Source organism: Colletotrichum siamense, assembly GCF_013390195.1.
Source record: "Colletotrichum siamense strain Cg363 chromosome Unknown KSG_Cg363_contig03, whole genome shotgun sequence".
NCBI classification, from domain to species: Eukaryota; Fungi; Ascomycota; class Sordariomycetes; order Glomerellales; family Glomerellaceae; genus Colletotrichum; species Colletotrichum siamense.
The window spans coordinates 1,926,214-1,937,784 of record NW_023501016.1 but is presented as its reverse complement, the minus strand read 5'-3'; the positions used below and the strand labels follow the sequence as shown (position 1 = coordinate 1,937,784).

The 11,571-nt window shown below is 50.6% G+C and overlaps 4 protein-coding genes across 4 annotated transcripts; 2 read left to right on the top strand and 2 right to left on the bottom strand.

The window, feature by feature from the left end:
• Nucleotides 1–854: 854 nt before the first annotated feature.
• Nucleotides 855–1,902, bottom strand: axe-2-3 (Acetylxylan esterase 2; the record flags this gene model as incomplete). Its single annotated transcript, XM_036636373.1, has 2 exons — nucleotides 855–1,387; nucleotides 1,443–1,902. 2 exons carry the CDS (start codon nucleotides 1,900–1,902, stop codon nucleotides 855–857), a joined length of 993 nt encoding a protein of 330 aa, XP_036498802.1.
• Nucleotides 1,903–3,707: 1,805 nt separating this feature from the next.
• On the top strand, nucleotides 3,708–4,268 carry pcaC-1 (4-carboxymuconolactone decarboxylase; the record flags this gene model as incomplete). Its single annotated transcript, XM_036636372.1, has 3 exons — nucleotides 3,708–3,859; nucleotides 3,918–3,979; nucleotides 4,027–4,268. The coding sequence occupies 3 exons, from the start codon at nucleotides 3,708–3,710 to the stop codon at nucleotides 4,266–4,268; spliced, it is 456 nt and encodes a 151-aa protein (XP_036498254.1).
• A 3,182-nt stretch (nucleotides 4,269–7,450) lies between these two features.
• Nucleotides 7,451–8,197, bottom strand: CGCS363_v004522 (uncharacterized protein; the record flags this gene model as incomplete). Its single annotated transcript, XM_036636371.1, has 2 exons — nucleotides 7,451–8,062; nucleotides 8,120–8,197. 2 exons carry the CDS (start codon nucleotides 8,195–8,197, stop codon nucleotides 7,451–7,453), a joined length of 690 nt encoding a protein of 229 aa, XP_036498255.1.
• Nucleotides 8,198–9,830: 1,633 nt separating this feature from the next.
• On the top strand, nucleotides 9,831–11,524 carry LAP2-0 (putative leucine aminopeptidase 2; the record flags this gene model as incomplete). Its single annotated transcript, XM_036636370.1, has 5 exons — nucleotides 9,831–9,955; nucleotides 10,012–10,684; nucleotides 10,735–10,786; nucleotides 10,845–11,323; nucleotides 11,375–11,524. The coding sequence occupies 5 exons, from the start codon at nucleotides 9,831–9,833 to the stop codon at nucleotides 11,522–11,524; spliced, it is 1,479 nt and encodes a 492-aa protein (XP_036498795.1).
• Nucleotides 11,525–11,571: the final 47 nt, after the last annotated feature.

Here is an 11,571-nt window from a genome sequence, read left to right as displayed (position 1 = left end):
TGTGATGCAGGATCCCTCGTTTTAGTAGGATTCCAAAACCGAAAGAACCTCGCTGCGAGGTAATAGCCCCATGCTGGATGCAGAGCCGAGCTTCGCCGTGTCTAAAGATTGCAAGACCGTCCATACGAACACCACCGAAGATGCCGATGTCAACTGCGACGAAGACAGAATACTTGCAGCTTTCGCATGACTCTTCCCGGGGGTCAAAGATCTGATAAAGTACGCGTAAGTCTTCTTCGGCGTTGGCGTCCGGAATCCTAATACTCTGCAGTACCCGCGACTCTCGCAGATTGGTCTCCTTTTCAATGATGGTCATTCTGTCGGCTTCCGTCGATTGTTTTGAGAAGGATGGACGCCCGACGTATTCTGAAGTTCAAACAGGGAATGTTAGATGCTGGTATATAAATCGGCCTCTTCTGTCCGGGCGCGGGCTAGACTAGCAGGTAAATATTGCTCGGAGGTAGGTAGTTTCATGAGGTAGGTCGCTTGAACGGACCGCTTTTAGGTCGACGACATCAAAGTCAGAAAACGAATGTTTGACTGAGATAAAGTTTGGATTGTTTTTCTTTTCTTCTACAAAGCCACCTACGCCTCCATCGTGTTTTCTGATGCCGAGATTGGATAGGAACTGGGCACTAGGATGCTGCCGTGAGGCTTGATGACCCCAGAGCAGAATTATGGCATTTATGCTTCTTTCAAAAGATCCTTCTGCGCCAGTATGTGCTCATTATGTTCAATGTCGTGTGATTATTTGTCCTTCGTGATATGTCTCTTCGGGGTATTCAAAAACAAGCGGTCAATGCTTCCATGTTGTGACGTTGATCTATCGTGGTCATAAATAATTGCGTTGTCGTCTAGCAGGCCATCATCAATCCAGCGACAACGGCCAGGCTGAGAAGCATCTTGTTGTAATCCAAAGCGCCGGCTGCGCTGGCGCCCGTAGGGGTTGAAGAAGCCGCGGCATTATCGGATGTTGGGGCTGGGGTAGATCCTCCGGTTGATGCAGCTTCCGTGGTCGGTGCAGCGGAGGTGATCTCTGTCGTGGCGCTCGCGGAAGCGCTAGCCGAGGTTGATGCGGCTTTGGTCGAGGTTGCTGATGATTTCGTAGAAGAGCTGGTCGTCTGGGCCCCAACGACTTCTTGAACCCATTTTCCAGCACTGCCAGAGTAGATGTCGAAGTAGTTGAGATGGTTGGCGGCCGTGTCGCCACCGGCACAGATCGGGTCGGACTCCACGCAGTACGAGCGGAAGAAAGCAGCGTAGGCCTTCATGCCAGCGAGCTGGTCATCCGGACGGGGGAAGAGGCCGTTAGCTCCGGATCCCGACTCGTAGTTGTACGGCTGGCTGGCGGTGTGTCGAACATCACCAAAGATCAACACCGCAGAGACTGGGGTTGAAATGTCAGTTTCTCAAATCCAAAAGTGCTATCACTCATTACTCACTCTTGTTTCCAGGAGCCTTCGTTGCGTCAAGACCAGCGTTCGGGGTCTGTTGGCAACCCTGGAAGAACGTGCCACCTCCACCACCCAGGATATCGCCGATGACATGACCTCCCTGTGAGTACCCACTCAACACCAACTTCGAGTCCGGACACCGCTTGTTGTACGCGGTGACCTGTGCAGTGCCGTTCGCAGCACCCTCTTCCACAGACTGGCAGTATGGCGCCTCCAGTGGGTTCCAAAACTGAATGTCCTCGTAATCGCAGCTATCGAGCCCGTCGCAAATGGCTGTGACGAGCTTTCCCTGACGGCCCGGATATGGCTCGTTATTCCCGCGGGCGAGAAAGACGTGGACGTCGCGACACTCGCCGTCACCCGTAGATTGACGCGTGGCCACCGAGGCAGCCGAGGCCCATGGCAATGTGGAGACTAGGGCGAGCGCCGCTGAGAGACTTGAGACCATCTTGGATACGTCGGACGGCGGCAGCGGTGTTCGGCGGATGAGGTGAGAGGTGAAAAAATTACAAGAGAAGAGACTTCAGCCGCACGCGACAAGGGCGGACATCCGGATCTTTTGAAGCTCAATCGTTTGGGGCTTCCTTGTTGCTTAAACTGGAGATTAATGAATTCCCCGGAACCAGCGAGGGATGCGCGGAGGCTGTCAAATACGAAGCGACGATAAGACGGGTCCACCGAGACCAGGGATCCCGGAAATTGATGCCCTGGTTTACCTGCCAAATCAACGTCATGTCTCCGGCCTAGCGCTATCTGTCAGGCAAAATCAGTGGTCCAGTTCCTGTTGATCCCCAGCAAAGTGGGTGCCGAACAGCTTGTTGGATATCTGACGAAAACATTTACTCATCGGGAGTTTCGTGTTGGCTGGATGCGCGTGGGAGCCGACGTTCGTTTACTGAGTCAGGGAGGGCTCCATCTACGGGGCTTTTACAGGGAATAGCCAAGGCTGAGGCGCGGATCAGGATGGAATTGGCCTATGCGCTCAACGGGCTGGTTCGTAACGACCAAAATAGAGAGACGGTGTATCAGGTTGAGTGGTTCGGCGGATCATTTGCCGGAGAACCCGCATGTAGGGCAGCCAGCAATGGGCAACAGACAACTTAAGCTCGTGGGCCGCTGCGATTCAGATGAATGAAGCAGTCGTCAGCCGCATGCGTTAAATACAATACGCGTTTACACTCAAGCCAGACCTAAAAACATCATGGTAAGATTTTCAGCCACGACAAGTAAAATTGCAGTTGCGCTGCCACTGGAGTGATGCTGCAATGCTAGCCCACAGTCGAGTACCAACTGTCAGGGTGGCTCAACTCGACCATACGACGTTTCTCGATACCCAAGGACGTGACAAAAGATAGTTTGAAAAGCTCAATGGATCGATGAAGATTCTTCGTCTGTTGATAATATGCTAGAGGCTGTAGATCCCTGCAGTCCTGTCTCTAGATGTCCTTCTCATAAACCGCCCGATTCATAAATTGCCCCTGATGTTGTGCTTGTATACCGTACGATATTCGGAGACCTCGGATATCAAGCATGTATGGAACTCATATCAGTTCACATCAAAGACTGGATTGTGGAACAGCATTTGACTGAGCATCCAAGGAAGGACGGTCAATCAATTAGCTCATGGTCTCAAGATCCTGCATGATGCATCTGCGAGTGTCAGCAATAGAGAAAACATAGGCATTTGAAATTCCGCAGAGTGTATTATGTAGGGAATTTAGAAGCGAAACGGAAAGCTATAATTGAAGGTTGGTTGTTAGCTTTCAAGTCTTGTTCAAGAACAGAGATCAGATATTCTGGGCAACGTCAAGTAGTGGGTTAGTAGAGGCCTTTAGAGAAATAAATTTCAGACTACAACCGGGCAATCAACTGCAACAGAAGTTGAAATGTATATCACTATATCACATAGTTCAAATTGAGATTTCATTTCATGATAAAATCGTTTACTTTAAACTAATTGCATTCTTTTCGGAATACCATCGGGATAGTCCCACAATTCCGTGCGGAACATCGGGGTAACGCGGGGTGTACATTTTTCCCCCGGTTGCGGATCGGAACGCCAAAACTCTCTCCAGCTAAGGTCCCAAATGACCCCTCAATTAGCACGTGGCTGTGCCGAATCCGGAATAACAAGACGTCTCTCCTATTTCATGCCCATTTTCAATTAAACTATTCTACAACTCACAAATCCATCTCTCGACAGACCGTGAGCCCATCCTCATTGCAGAAACAGACTAGATACCAATCAGCAACATGTCGTCCGAGAACACTGATAAGCTACGTGCCGAGTTATGGGAGCAGGGCTTGAAGAACCGCCGTGAGGTAGTCGGGGAGAGCTACGTCGATAATGCCATGCGAAATGGCTCCAGCGAGTTTGCTTTTGCCCAGCAGGAGCTCATCACCGAGTAAGAGGCCGCCCCAAATTGTCATCTTAGGTTTATTGAGCTGATGCGTGTTTAAAAGATGGGCTTGGGGAAACATCTGGTCTCGCCCGGGCCTCGAGCGCAAGCAGCGAAGCCTGCTAAGTGAGTGACTTGAGACCCGGGTATAAGCTATCGCTAACAATCTGTAGATATCGGAATGCTCATTGCATTGAAGAGCTGGGCTGAGTTCGGCATTCATATTCGAGGAGCCATTAGAAATGGACTCACCGAAGTCGAGATTCAGGAGGCAATTCTTCAGGCTACTGTGTACTGCGGAGCGCCGGCCGGAGTTCAGGCCATGAAGGTTGCCGACGAGGCTATCAAGGACATGGTCGAGAAGGGAGAGCACAAGAGGCAGATGGCAGAGGTCTCTCCTAAGTATAAGAAATAAGGGTGTGAGGATAAAGATTATTGCTTGCGTGATAGAAAGCATTAGCACTAACAGTGTCTTCTAACATTGGCAAGAAGCTTCTCATGACATGATTCTGTAGGTGAGCTGTTTAGAATTATTAGGCGTAGAATTGCTAAGTCCTGTGACTCCAGAAGCTTCATGGATCTCATGATTATTGCCTGCTCCCTGTGAAAGGTTTTGGTGGTTTTCTTTTGGCTAAATAACACAAAAATAGAAGCAGACTCAAATGCGAAAATACTAATTAAACCAAAGAACTCAGAATCACTGTCGCAAATTGATTTTATTCGGTGTCGCTATCTGTAAAAGAGACGCTGTATTGTCGTGACTCACAGCGAAAGTGCCTAAGAATGTTTTTTATTATGCTCAGCGACCGCAAAGAGCATAGTGCTTTGTCCAACCATCCGTGTACCACTCTCCACCTATATACTCAGGGGGCCTTGGCGGTAGCGACGGCATTCTGATCAGCCTGAGAAAGGTTGCAGTATGGCTCCAGAGTTTTGTAATGAATGTCTTTGAGGTGGCGGCGCAGGGTATCGTTGAACGAATATTTGTCGTGATAGTGCACACAGACCTTAGTAGAAAGCTTTGCGCGCTGATGGGCTCTCTTGGCTCTTTCATTAGCCACCTTTGCCTTAGAAGCAAGGTCTGCATCTGTGGGAGACTCTGCAGCTTCAGCTGAAGCCGCAGCCGCCTTGGTATCGAGGTCGGCAAGATGAGCAGCGCAGGAGGCAGCAGCCTCAGCTTGAAGATGGGCAGGGACGGAAGCGAGTAGAGCCGGGGCACTGGCAGAGATTTGGGCCAGAATTGGATTGTTGATGGCTTTCGAAGCAGTGGCAGGAGCTTGGGCAGGGGCCAAGACAGCGGAGGAAGCAAGGTTGGAATTGCCCTCTTGGGCCCGGCGTTCGTCTGCAACTGCACGCTGAGTGTTGTGGCTCATCTCGTTGGCGATGGCGCGTTTTCGTCTGGTTATCTCGTTGTTCAACTCGATTCCTCTTTGCTGCCACATAGCAGCGCGGTCTGCAGCTCCTGTTGTAGCAGAGGCTTCCTCGCGCGATCCCACAATGCATTCCTGAAGACTTGCATTCATGACGCGGTCCGTAAAGGCAGCGCGTGAGTGTGAATCCATTGTATTTGTCTGGTACAAATGTTTGTTAGATTGAAAGTAGGGATTTGAGGGCGCAACAGGCAGTGCATACCTTTGTCAGGTCCCGGGGTGTTGTTGAGAGCTGTGGGATTGTGAAAAGTATGAGGCTTGGAATTGGGAGAGGGAAATGGTAAGAGAGGAAATAGAAGTGTGGAGATTGGATTTTTTATAACCCTGGAGAGAAGGTGAAGAGAAGCTGGGATTTGATCGGCAGGCGCGAGACTGGAGGAAGATTTGGGCAGGAGGTAGAGGCTCTCAAGAATATGGATCACTAGCTGTTAGTGGGAAACCTGTCTAAAGATTCGAAGCATAAGTGTTTGGAGCATTCTCGCCCTGATGAAACAGAGATCAATAAAACTATCAGCGTTCCGATCTGTCTCGGTCTCGATAATGATGACCTTCTATCAAGGTAGCCTTGTGCATGCCCTGCTTCTGCTTCAACATCCAAACAACGTCAGATACCCAAGTCAATACGATCCTGGGCAGCCGGAAGATCTCTGTCGGCATTCTGTCTCTAAAGTTTAACTCTAAGGGGCCTTGCAAAAGCTTCTAGCGACCACAGTCCGTCAAGGGTTGATTCCAGTATTCCAGCGAGATCTCAAACTGCTCGATTATTTCTTCTTGAACAGACCGAAGGTCTTGGCGCCAATCTCTCGTTCGGCTCTTTCCCTCGTCCCTTACGATTGATGCTAAAGTTTGCCTGGGTCTCTCTAAGTCCTTGAAGTCCCTGCTCCAGAATAATCTGGAGCATCGGGTAGCTCTGATACAGGGCCTGGCTTCGTCCGATTGAGCAATGTCGAACACACCGCTTCGGTATACAAGTCCTAGTCAGGAACGTGGACATGGAAGGCGTCTCGACAAGTCCCAGAAACAAAGATAAGGTCTCCAACTCTACTTTCATTGGCGATCTGAGGCAAACATCAAAATCAGAATGTAATGAAAAGGAATAAGAATCGAACTCAAAGGCTTCGAAATGATGCCATTGAAGATTTTCTCATCAGTACAACTAGAGTCATGACCGAAGATACTGTCAGAAATGTGAACAAATCCAATCCTTTGACACTTTCAGGCTGTAGAAGTAACAATATTCCCGTTTCCAGGCGAGCATGGCAGTTCACATATGATTAGACACGCTAGACACACGTCTGATACAGGCATGGACCCGTGGTCTACGCAGCCCAAAGAGTAAATGAAGAGGATCAAAATGAAGCCACGGGTGTGATGCCAGCCCTGAAGCAGTGTAGTTTTTTTCCATCGTGGGATTAGGGCTATTATGGAAAGAGCGCATATTTGAGATTTGGTGACGGGGTGCTCTTGATAGTGCCTCAAATAAATGGACTGACGAGCAAAACTTTGTGTCACTCAATTCCCCACAACCCATAATTTCATTGCCTGCCTTTCTATCAACAGCCTTGAATATCGCTAGCTCCAGTACAGTTGCTTCAAGGTGAATGAAATTCGAATGACTCACTAGATGAGGATGCAAAGCAAGCACATGAAGTTCCGGAAGTTTCCTAGGCATCAAAACAGGGCAATTACCAACGTGTATGAAACAAACTTCAACGATTTTCCTTGAAAGCGCGATTTGCAGCACAGTCCTTCCACCTGTGTGTTTTGTTTGTCCTATTCGTCTGCCTTATTTCATGTTGATCTTGCTTGCGACAGAAGGTGATTCGAGCGCATAAGTAACACTTGAAGCTTCTATGTAAATGTTTTCGTCACACATACATATCTTACGGTTTTTTTCTACTTTGCTTTCTTCGGCCGCGAGTTTGCCAGGCGACTTCATGCTCTTAGCTCAAGCGACAGGGGATGCTCCAATAGTAACTTAGGTCTATTTGCCAAGCCCAGCTGTTTGAATCATCTTTTAGTCTACTCTGGATTTTTGCATGCTAAAAACATCGTTTTAAGAGATTCTGGGGTTATTGTGCATTGTCATGTTATTCAGGTCGCTGGGATTTGCTCCAGACTAATAGTTTTCTCTGTGGTAGATACAAGATCGAATCTCAAGAACGTTTTACCAATACGGATCCGTCTTCAAATCAATTCTCGCTAAATACCCCTCTTCGACCAGCTGCCAAAGCTGTTTATGATCCGGCATTAGAAACTGTATTCCCAATCCCTGTTGGCCGAACCACGGCGCAATGGGACCACCCTCTACCACCATGTTCCTCATGACCATGTACACATAATAGTTGTACGGGTATTTTGCTTCCGGCTTGGCATTGAGATTTACTGGCGGCAAGCTACGTAGGGCATATGGTGTGCCTGCCGGGGCTACGTATGTGCCGTTCTCGCTGCCGAACCGGTCGATGAAATCTCCCCGCTTGAGCGTAAGATTGAACTTTGCAACTTCGCCCGCGGTGTCGAGACTGTAGCCTTCATGCTTCGGGTAGTCAAACCATTTAGATGTCGTGTTCCAGTATTTGGCGAGAAACTCGCCAGGGCAGAGCCCGCCGAAGCGTCGATATGTACTGCCCATGCCAGCGATGCCTTCAAGCGGGATTCCGGAAGGCAGCGTGACAGGCCCGAGACGCTTGTCGCCGCATACATACAGCGCCGGATCCGAATCGGTTGTCGTCTCTGTGTTGGCGCAAAAGTCAGGACAACGAGTGGAGTTAAGATCGGTCTACTCAGCGGATGGTCAGTATATGAGAATGATTACAAAAGTATTATTGGGACCTACATCGCGTCTTTGGACAATTGGTGAGCCCAGGACAACGAGTGTGCCGAGACAAAGTGAGGAGAAAGCGGAGAGATGCATCTTGGATTGCTGTGGTCTTGACTGCATTGGTAGCAGGTTGTCGAGGAGATGGATAGCTGGTGTCCCTTTTATAATGAGTGTTAGCTGACCTGTCTTTCGTGTATGCGCCGAGGCCAAGACAAAAATCTGTTGACAGTTCGCACAAACATTCATATTATTTCCCGAAACAGTCGTCCTGTCAACTTCAGCCAGCCGCTTCCCCACACCGGAAGCAGTTCACCGCTTCCAGCGGGTACCACGGTAACGCGCATATGTGCGCAGTCATATTCTGATATCCTGTCTTACAACAAGTAGTTTGCATTGGAGTGCGGCACGCAAATTGTCTCCAAATACCCTGAGACATGCTTCTTTAGCGGCCCGCTCCTCTGCCGCAACGTCTAGCGCCCCGGTAGGGATGTGATTGCGGCGGTCGTATTATCCTCCTATTCGTTCATTTCTCTGTGATTTACGTTTTCAGGACCTCCACAGACCTCGGGTCTAGCTGAGGGTTTTGAAACTGTCTTCGTTGCCGAATCGGTGCTCCCGACCGAAATCTCTTGGCTCTCCCACGCGAGAAATAGAAGGAGCATGTCTCAGGTTTCTAGCATGAAATCAGACCATTTCAAAAACACTCTCTGTAGGGTCGAGTTTTCCCCGCACGCTCTGCGCCGTTCAATATCAAGGCATGTTGGCATACCTTCCTACACCGCCAAAGCTCGGCTCCCGGCTTGCAACAAATGTTGAGACCCCGGTCTTCTTGTACTTTAATTCTGTTTTATGGGCCTTGCATGATGTTATTGGGCTGCCAGGACACCTCTAGGGACGCTTAGCGAACGGGTGGTAAGCGATTTGATCATAATAGGCAATGAAGAGACTCGAAGGAGTATCCATGGATGATGTCGTGGAAGCTCTGAAGTAATCATTGAAAGTTCAAAAGAGCCAAGAACCAAGATCTGGGGATAGAGACACCTCCACTTCTAGCAGACGAGTCTTGGTCTTGGTTCCCTCAGCGGGAATGCAAGCTTCTGAGATGACAGCAAGAAAGATACCTTTCGGTTGATGTTAGGCAAGCATTGTAACATAGCATGTTAGATGAAATTATTCCCGAGACTCACGATCGTGATACTTAAACGTCCCTCGCCGTCGAGTCCCTGGTCAGTGACCCCTGCAAGAAAGGCTTGGCGGAAAGATCTGACTTCCCGGTCGATCATTCGCGGGTTCTGGGTCAGCCAAGCGAGAGCGAGGCGCTGTAGCATCCGAACACCCAAATTGTTCTCAAAACACCATGTTCGGAATGTCGCGATTTCCAAGGCATGATTTCTGTGGTGGTTGGCATCTTGGCATTGTCAACATTGTGGCGGACTCGGTCGGTTCTGATAATGAAATCGGGATTAGAGCCCGGGTTTCTCGCTGCGACCTTCCTCATTCTTCGATCACCCGTCCAGGGGTCCCACCGAACACGACATGATACCATGCCGCTCTTCGGCTGTGGCAGTCAAAAAGGTGCGCGGCAAACTGCGAAGAAAAGTTAGAAAGAAAGAAAGAAGGCCGCCATTATCTTAAAAAAAACGGGAACCCGCTCCTGTGAGATCTCAATGTTCCTTTAAGGTGTCACAAGTTCACCTTCATTCCCGCCCGTAAAGAACCGTTCGAGATGAGGTCCTTGGCCATCACCGGCGCCCTCTGGGTCGCGTTGGGCGCATGCTCGCTGCAAAAGCGCCAAGACGACAAGCCCCTCGTCGACTCGGCCAGCTTCCAAGAAGCCATCACCAGAGACAAGTACGCGCTGTCACAGTCGAAGATTTTGCTCATGTCGCAACTGACACATTCCGCAGCTTGGAAGCCAACCTCGTCTCCCTAAGCGACATCGCCACAGCCAACGGCGGAAACCGCGCCTTCGGCCTCCCAGGCTACGCCGCCTCCGTCGACTACGTCTACGACCGCATCTCCAGCGTCTCCGGCGCCAAAGTCTGGAAGCAAGACTTCTCCGCCGTCTTCAGCAGCGAGATCAGGGCCAACCTTACCGTCAACGGCGAAGCCCTCGTCGCGTACGGGCTCACGCTGTCGCCCGCGACGCCCGCCGAGGGCATCACGGGCCAGCTCGTCCTCGGACCAGAGGGTTCAGACGCCTGCAACGCGTCCTCGTACGACGGCCGCGATGTGGCCGGCAAGATCGTCCTGGTCCGCGAGACGCTGTGCGACGGGTACAGCCGCAGCTCGCAGTACGCCAGTATCATGAAGCCGGCTGCCGCGGCTGGTGCGAGCGCTGTGATTGCGATTCCGGACTTCCAGTTTAATTTGACGGCGGGTTCGCTTGGGGTGGCTGATGACGGGACGTTCATTCCTAGCGGGTTTGTCAATAAGTATATTGGAGACCCGCTGGAGACGCGTCTGCTCGCTGGAGAGGTTTTGACGGCGACGTTCTGGGAGGATGAGTACGTTGATCGTCGGGTGACGCAGAACGTCTTTGCCGAGACAGAAGGCGGAGATTCCGAGAATGTGATTGTTGTGAGTTTGTTTGCTTCTTAGAAGTTGACGCGTTGCTAAATGATGCCTAGCTTGGTGCTCATCTCGACAGCGTTGCTTGGGGTCCAGGTATTAACGACAATGGTGAGTGTCATCTTATTCACGTGTGTAGCCATGAGAACCACTAGACTAACTTCAGCAGGATCTGGCGTATCACTCCTTCTGGAGCTCTTCCTAGCCCTCGCCAAGTACTCCGTGAACAACAAGATCAGATTCGCGTGGTGGGGTGCGGAGGAGAAGGGCCTCATCGGCTCGCGCTACTACGTCAACAACCTCACCGCCGCCGAGGCGGGCAATATCCTGGCGTATCTCAACTTCGATATGGTGTCCAAGGGTTACTACGGAGTCTTCGACGGCGACGGTGCCGCCTACGGCGTCCCCGCACCGGCCGGCTCGGACGTGATCCAGGAGCTGTTCACCGCCGACTTCGTCTCTAAGGGTATCGACGTGACAGCGGCGCGCTTCACCAACGGCAGTGACTATGCGTCGTTCTGGCAGGTGTTGAACAAGCCAATCGGAGGTCTTCACACGGGGACAGGTTCTGCCCAGGATCCCTGCTATCATCAAGCATGCGACAACATCAACAACCCGGACCTGGACCAGCTGACGGTGAACGCAAAGGTAAGGCTTTCGTTCCTCTCACCTGTGTTGCATAGCTAACTTGGTCCACAGACCACCGCTCATGTGCTCTCGACTCTTGCTCTGGACGGCACCAATCTCATCAAGAAGCTAACAGGTCGTAACCTTTTCGAGCGTTCAGAAAGTCAGAAGCGGGAGATAGCAACCGTTGAGGAGTCTGACGATGAGCACCACCATTGCTAAGACCTTAAAGTAGCGATAGCTTGAAGAAAATGCCGTCTGATATGGGT